General features: G+C 45.2%; 1 protein-coding gene across 1 annotated transcript; it reads right to left on the reverse strand.

The window, feature by feature from the left end:
* Window positions 1-2,255: 2,255 nt before the first annotated feature.
* LOC109776968 (NAC domain-containing protein 74) lies at window positions 2,256-6,652 on the reverse strand. Its single transcript, XM_020335626.4, has 5 exons — window positions 6,238-6,652; window positions 5,569-5,744; window positions 4,623-4,900; window positions 4,088-4,432; window positions 2,256-3,413 (listed from the first exon to the last, which is right to left on the reverse strand). The coding sequence occupies exons 2-5, from the start codon at window positions 5,732-5,734 to the stop codon at window positions 2,757-2,759; spliced, it is 1,446 nt and encodes a 481-aa protein (XP_020191215.1). The 5' UTR covers window positions 5,735-5,744; window positions 6,238-6,652; the 3' UTR covers window positions 2,256-2,756.
* Between the last annotated feature and the right edge of the window lie 1,652 nt (window positions 6,653-8,304).

Raw genomic sequence — 8,304 nt, forward strand, 5'->3', positions numbered from 1 at the left:
TCGCAAGTCTTGCTCAACGTTATTCCGGGCAACCCTATCAAGCTTGGGAAGGGCTTGAGGCAAGGAGATCCTCTATCCCCCCTCCTTTTCGTTCTGGCGATCGATCCTCTACACCATATTCTCAAGAAGGTTACTGCCCAAGGAAAGTTGCACCCTCTTGGTGGTATGACAATCAGGGTGTCCCTCTACGCGGATGACACGGCTATTTTTCTTGCTCGCATCAAAACCGAAGTCAAGTTCTTTGTGGACACGCTGGCTCACCTTGGAGAGGTTACGAACCTACATACCAACTGCTCGAAAAGCCTAGTTGCCCCAATCCGATGCGACAACTTGGATCTGAATGATATCCTCCTCTTCTTCCCGGCCAACCGCTCATCTTTCCCTATGAAATATCTGGGTCTGCTGTTGTCGATCAAAAGATTAAATAGAATCCACTTCCAACCCCTCGAGGATAAGATTGCGGCTCAACTTACGCCTTGGATGGGAAAACATGTTGCATCGCCTGGAAGGGTTGTGCTTGTCAAGTCGGTTGTAACGGCGATTGCAATATATTACTTGACGGTGCTAAACCTCCCTATGGAGGTACTGAAAAAGATCGACTCCCTGCGACATGCATATCTCTGGGCTGGTTGTGACAAGGTTTCTGGTGGAAAATGCAAAATCAACTGGGAGCAAGTGTGCAAATCTAAAATGCATGGTGGCCTAGGTATTCTCAACTTGGAAAAAATTGTTGCTGCCCTTCGCATCCGGTGGTTGTGGGGAGCTTGGACGGATCCAAGCAAGCCTTGGGTAAACTTGGGGAACCCGTGTGATGACAAAGATAAAGACATATTTGTTGCTGCCACCAAGGTTCTAGTTGGAGATGGGATAAGGGCCTCGTTTTGGGAGTCTGCTTGGCTGAACGGTATGAGACCAAAGACATCGCGCCAAATATTTTTGCGATCTCTGCAAGAAAAAACTACACTGTCCAGAAGGCCTTACATAATAACTCATGGGTCTCCAGAGTGGACATTGGTGGGAACCTTGATGTGAACCACATAGCCGAGTTCGTCAACCTTTGGAATGAGCTATCACGCATTCAACTCAACCCCGGCGTGGCTGATTCAATTTCCTGGAAGTTCACCAATGATGGCCAATATTCGGCGGCAACGGCATACCGTGCATAATTTCTTGGCCTTATCGACTCAGATATGCCTCTTTTGGTGTGGAAGAATTGGGCTCCTCCCAAATGCAATTTTTTGCTTGGTTGGCCATCAACAATAGGATTTGGACGGCTGACCGACTTCAGCGCAGGGGCTGGCCAAACTGTAATCTTTGCCCGCTATGCAAACAAACGCCAGAATCAGCAGCTCACCTTCTCTTCCAATGTCGTTACACGGTTAGAGTTTGGGGAATGATCAAAACATGGCTTGATTTACATGATGTCCATCCTACGGATTGGGGAGGCATGGTTTCCGTCAAGGAGTGGTGGCGCAACATAGCTTCCCGGAGGTCACAATCTCGAAGGGCGCTTCTTTCCCTTATGCTTCTCTCTTGGGAAATCTGGAACGAGCAAAATGCACGTGTGTTCCACAGCACGGCAATTCCGGTCGGGGTGCTTGTGACTTGCGTCAAAGCGAAAACTTCGCTGTGGTGCCTTGCCGGGGCGAAATATTCGTGTAATATAATGCCGCGAGAGTGATGCTTGTAACCTGGTCTTTTGGCCAAGACTCTTAAACCTTCTTCTTATTCAATGCAAATGGCAAACCTTTTGCCTTGTTTCAAAAAAAAGGAAGAAGTCAGATGACGCGAAAAAGAGTTGGGAAAGGTGACACCGGAACAGGTGTACGGAGTAAGAAGGTAAACAATATCAATGGATGAGACATGAATGAAAAGAGAATCGGTTTAAGAAAGAAGGATTTGAACAGGACGGAGGATTGAAAAGAAGAACGGTTTAAGAGTAAAGAGGGAATTAAACAAGATGAGAAGATGAAACCTAACACAGGAATAGGGATGTACGAGAACGGTTGGACGAAGTATTAGTACAAGATAAACGTACGTATATTGTGTCATATTGACAGGGTTGAGAATTTTTCTCTTTTCCAAGCAATTTCCGTCAAAACAAGTGCCCAAATCACCGTGCAAATCAATAGACAGATGTGCTGGTGCGTGCCCTGCGAATTTTCGTTGTTTTAGCTGTCATGCGTCAAAGCGTGACCGGCGAGGCGGCCAATGTCAGCAAGCAAACAGGCCATCGCTTCAAATGACAGTAGTACTCAAGCAAACAGGTCATCGCTTCAAATGACAGCAATACTGTAATCCAATAATGCTGTAATCCATAGTGAGATGATGATTATTACTCGCTACTTTACATAAGTATCCTTGGTTCAACTCGAATGAAAAAGATGACCCTACTACAAGCTGTTAACTATGGTTCAGAGTTACAAATCTAGCATGCAGTAACGAGAGAACTTATCACAGCTATTATTCCCTATGTTTTTGTTCTTTTCTGTTTGGCACTCATCCATCACCATATTACTAGCCAGACTGATCAAAAAGCAAGGGCTTCATATGTACAAACACCATGCAGAAACCAGATATAAGGGAATCAATGTCCTGCACCAGAGCACACATTACGTGTAACGACAAGTACCTCCAGAAGGCCACATGCTCGATCGCTCATCCACTTCAATCACAGTGCCTACTGTCAAGATCACAGTGCGTAGATGCTACAGATTTGTACAGCTAAAACTAGGCACGCTTCTGATCCCCCTCTACTACAAACTGATCCCACCACGGTGACGTCCATGGTGCAGTATTGCTGCAGCAACTCCAACCATGCAAAGAGCAACGAGTATATTGAGTCCTGTTGCTGAACAGCCTCTAAATGCCCTTTGGACGCCCCTGAGAAATCCTTGGTTGTTGTGACTTCCACACTTCTCTGCATCAGACTGCCTGGCAGAAGCAATATCACGCACATGTTTCTTCTGGTGTTTCACATTAGTCATGAGATCAAGATGACCGTTGTTGTCAACGAACTTGATAGTCTGGTTGATGGATTCAGAGCTGCTCGTAACCATCCTGCCAAGACTTTGCTGAAGTCGAGCCTTGTATGGTGGAACGCTAGCTGCAGATGTTCCCCCATGACGTGTTCGCACTACAATTCCAGTATCAGCAGGTTCATACAGATTAGGCCCATTATTTTCCAGAGGTAACTGTAGCTCTTTCATCTGAAATTCATCCATGAAGTTGTTTGACAGACTGAAGGGATCCGCCGCCGTAAAGTATGTTTGCTGCCATGAAGTGAAGTCATCACTACCAGGATACAACATGGAGTGAATATCATCTGGCAACAGGAAGTCTGTATCGTCTACCACAGTCTGGTTAGGGCTGGCATAGTCCAGTTCCACTTTCGGAGCCATAGCACCAATGTTCTGTAATTCAGCAGGGAAAATAAATGCAATGAGTAAGCATGCAGGAACTAAAAAATATAGTACCATGCCCAGCAGAAAGGAGAAGATTGCTCATAATTTGCACTATGATATGCTCATAACTTAAAATTAATATTTTAAGAGGAGTATTACTGTTACATGAGCCCATAATCCTGAGGTACACACAAATTCAGCAACAAAGAGACAGGACAAAGGAGTAGCACTAGCAATTAAGCTAGTTTAAGGAATTGACAAGCTGCTAACACCAGGTTCAGAACAAGTTGTAATAACTAATAACTCTGGCTAGTTTCAACTTTATTTAAGATTGCATTGGACAATTCAGAGTTTCTTGAAAATAATTAATAGCACTGCAATTTAGATTTTGTTTTTGTGTGCATAAATAAACTCATTTGTAGTGCACTGTTGTCTGTGGTATCCACATATCGGCAAAGTTCTACCAGTATTTTCTGGCGTGAGTGATTTATGCATACCTAGTTAGCTCTATCAACTACCACCAAGCAACTAGCACATGCAGAGATCAAAATTATTATGAAGAAGCTTCTTGGCTTGCAAAATCTACCTAATAATTTCTTGCCTATGCATGAGCATTTTTCCTTACAAGGGAACTATTGGTTGAATTGTTTAAATACTAAGCACTGCTGTGAGCGATAACATACCGATGATTCAGCATTTTGTTCATCCGGAGACAGTTGAGCAGAAACAGAATCCACTGCAGTGTTAGCAGAAGGATCAAAGGACGTATCAAGCAGTTCTTCCAGCCATTCTTTAAGGTCATCATTCCCATCTGGAGTTGTGTGAGCAGGGATATCTACGGTAGCAGCATCACTTGGAAGTTCATCACCAATAATTGATGATGCAGCAGTATCTGGTTGTTCAACACTGACAGCTAAAATAGCAGCAACATTTGCTTGTTGTGGCTGAGGGTTATTATTGCCCACCTCGTTACCATTCTCTGATGTCCAGTCAATTCTTTTAGTAACTTTACATAGAACAAAGGCATCCTGAAGAAGAAAGAAACAACATTAGCACACTAGATTTCAAGTTTGTGCCTTTTTTTAAGGCATCTAACATGTGAAATGCACATCAAGTAATGTAACATAATATGTAAAAGATGCAAGGAAACGTATGTAGCTCTCTCATGCTGTTTGTTAATATACTAATATTTTGAAACCTCAATTGTTGGTACAATACCTTCATATCAGGGCAGGCTTGACATTCGTTCTCATCTATGTAGTATTCATGCATAATCCACTCAGTACGTTTTCCAGTGGGAGGCCGACCTTCATGAAAAACTAAAGTTTTCTTTGTTCCTATGGTCCGCTTATCCACCTTAATAGCCCGGTCTTTTCCAGTAGACTTCCAATACCCAGCAACCGTTGCCCTATTTGACCGAGCACCATTAGGATACTTTCTGTCTCGAGCAGCAAAGAAATGCCACTTGTTATCCTGGGTTGGAACATTGCACTTTGCTGTAACATGAAGTATCATCAGAGGATTAGGTACGATGAGGATTTGAAGAACACGGCAGATAAAATCTAGAACGCATCGGATACTAAAAACAGAAAGTAAATCCTCTATAATGCCGAAGGATGAGTACTGACAAAGAAAATACACCATTAGCGGTCAACTGTACTACTAAGGGCATGCACAGTGGTTGATAAGACAGTCTTATCTTATGTCCTGCATGTAATTTAGAAATGACAATAAAAGCATGTCTACAATGGGTTATCTCTTAGCCTTATCTTCAATAACTAGTTATTCCTAAGAACGTGGTGAGACATGTTGTTCTAAGAGATCATTTCTTAAATAAGAGAAGACAAGCCTTTTCTTATGATTTCTCTCTCCTCCGCCTCAACATTTATACTAAGTGGCACTGCTAAGATAGCACCATTGTACATGCCCTATCATCACTGGTTAAACAAGGGTATATGCCACGTTCTTTAGTTACTCCTACCAAATGTCTAGTTATGATATCATTACCCGATAATTATATTATGTGACACAAGAAGGCTCAATTTGTGGAAAAGAACAAAGTACAAATATGGAAGCAGGAAATAAACCTTTTTCTCCTCCATACTGTATTTTACTATGAACCAAAATAATGACAGGCAACCATATAGAAGCATCTTCAACTTACCAGGTAAATCCCATGGTTCATGCTTGTATATATCCACCTCAGGTATAATGTCATATTCAATTTTCTGACCGAGTATTTTCTTTTTCAGATAGTGAGCAACGAGTTCAGTGTCCTTGGGATGGAATCCAAATCCTGGTGGCAGAGCCATGTCACGTAGAGTTTCCATAGTATATGATCTGCGCAAGAATAACAGAACACAAATACGATTAGCACGGTGATTTTGAAACTGTGCAGAGTAATTAGAACCACTTATAGTAATCTTACAGTACCCCCTCTCTCCCCTTACTCCACACGACCAGAAGGGGATCCATTAGTGCTGCAACGAGACGGCAATGAGCCCCAGCTCCCCACGCACCATGGCGCAACTCGAATCCCCGCTATGTGGTCGATCGAGCCAACGGGCCGAGGTTTCCCGGGAAGGGGCCCCGAATCGAGCTCCGCATGCGCCAAAATCGGGACTCGAGGAGAGGAGCTCCGGCCAAAAAAAAAAAAAAACTCTCCTCCCCTTCCCGCAAAGGCGTAAATCCAGGAGCACCAAAACCTCGAGCCCTAAACGAACGAGAGCTCTGCCGGCAACCGCGGCAAAAGCGCCGGCACCGAGGAAGGCGCCTCTTCTCACGCGAAACGGAATGGATCGGGAAGCGGTCGCCGAGGAAGGAGTTCCCTCACCTGTGGTGCGGAGAGCAGAAGCCGCGACGGCGCCGGGACGTACCCCCGACCGATCGACCGGAGAGGAGAGCGGTAACCAGCAGGGGGAAGCCGGTGCTGGGGCTGCGGACGGAAGACGGCGGGCGGAAGGGGATCGCGGAAGAGGCGGTGGAGGCGAAGAGGCCGAGGCGGTCGCAGGAACAGGTCAAGTCTTTGTGAGGGCTGGCTGGCTGGCGGGTGGGTGGGGCGGCCGCGGCGTGGTGCTGTGTCTCTTGCCAGCAGACGCAGACGCAGACGCAGACGCAGCGAGGGGGGCTGGAAAAGGGAATGGGATGCGAGGCGCGTGAGGTGAGACGTGGGGTGAGAGGATGAGGAGGGAGGGACTGCGCGAGGAAGCTGCCAAGAAGCGGGCCTGTGGCGTGCGCCCACTCTGTGCGGACGCGGTTTTAAACCAATAAACTCGCTTCCTTAACGCGGGCGTCCTCCCTCCCGGTCAAGCCGTCGGATCCACTGATTCGCTCCCTCGGGGCGCCGGTGCGGTGGCAGTGGGGCCGGCAGCCACGTTGGTCCTCCTATCGTGTCGCCCAAGTCTAGCTATCGTGGCTTTTGTTAGTGGCGCGCTGCTACTGGCTACGCTCACTCGTTTGAAGCCTTGGCATACCGAGTGTCACAGCTCAAAGTCGGACTCTGCCGCCTCAATCCGTTCAAAACGCGCACTCAGGTCAACTCCAACGCACGATCTTAAACGGACGTCCATTCGTTGGATTTGTGGATGCGACGAACATGCGCCCAACGCATGGCCGCATCTCGTCTGCATACAATTTTTTGCAACACATATCTTATTATTTTCATCATTGATTTTTATACATTGGAGCACATCAACAAATTTTAACTAGAATAGTAAGACCAAAGAAAACAAGAACCACAAGAAAATTAACTGTAGTTTCAAAATTTTCTCTAAAGTTCTTACCAATAGATTAACTAAAATCCTGCAAAAACTGATTGCTAGCAACCAGTCTGCCTTCTTAAAGGGTAGATATATTCTAGAAAGTGTGGTCACTGCACATGAAGTGGTACGTTCAGTGCACTCTGGCAAAAATCAAGGGCTTGTCTTGAAGCTTGATTATGAGAAAGCTTTTGATAAAGTTGATCTTGACTTTTTGGCTAACCTCCTTAGGGAAAGAGGTTTTGGGAGTAAGTGGTTGCAGTGGATGCACCAACTCACTCATGATGTCTCTGTGGGGGTCAAACTAAATAATGTAGAGAGTAACTTCTTAGTTGGGAAAGGTCTCAGGCAAGGAGATCCCATGTCTCCTCTTCTTTTTAACTTAGTAGTTGATGTTCTTACCAAAATGCTTGCCAAAGCAGCAGATCAGGGTCTGATCTCTGGGCTTTGTCCTGAGGTTTGCCCTGGTGGGATCATCTGCTTGCAATATGCAGATGACACTATCCTTTTCTTGAAAAAGGATGCCCCACAAGCTGACAACCTTAAAAAGGTCCTTACTTGCTTTGAACAAGTCTTTGGTATGAGGATCAATTATAGCAAAAGTGAACTCATCCCTATCAACATAGAGGGCTCTGACTTCCAAGAATTTCTAGACATTTTAGATTGCAGTGGTGGCTCTTTCCCAATCAAATACCTGGGAATCCCTCTCCACCATGATAAACTTAGGAAAGAAGACATCCAACCACTCTTAGGTAAAATCCTAAAGAGAATTGTAGGGTGGAGAGGTAAGCTTCTCTCCTATAAGGGGAGACTTGTCCTCATCCAGGCCTGTCTGGCCAGCATTCCTGTATACTTACTCTCCTTTTTCAAATTTCCAAAATGGGTTGTAGAACTGATTAACTCCCATATGGCCAACTGTCTATGGAATGATTTTGAAGGCCATAGAAAGCTGCACCTAGCTAACTGGAGACTAGTCTGTATGAAAAAAGAATTTGGAGGCTTAGGCATCCCTAACTTGCAAGACATCAACTTGTGTCTTTTAGGCTCCTGGGTTAAAAGATATTATGAGGGGGAAGGAAAACCTTGGGAAGAGATCATTGATCATAAGTACCTGGCTGGCAAGCCCAACATCTTTGCAGCAG

This window comes from Aegilops tauschii, chromosome 3 (assembly GCF_002575655.3).
Source record: "Aegilops tauschii subsp. strangulata cultivar AL8/78 chromosome 3, Aet v6.0, whole genome shotgun sequence".
Lineage (NCBI taxonomy): Eukaryota > Viridiplantae > Streptophyta > Magnoliopsida > Poales > Poaceae > Aegilops > Aegilops tauschii.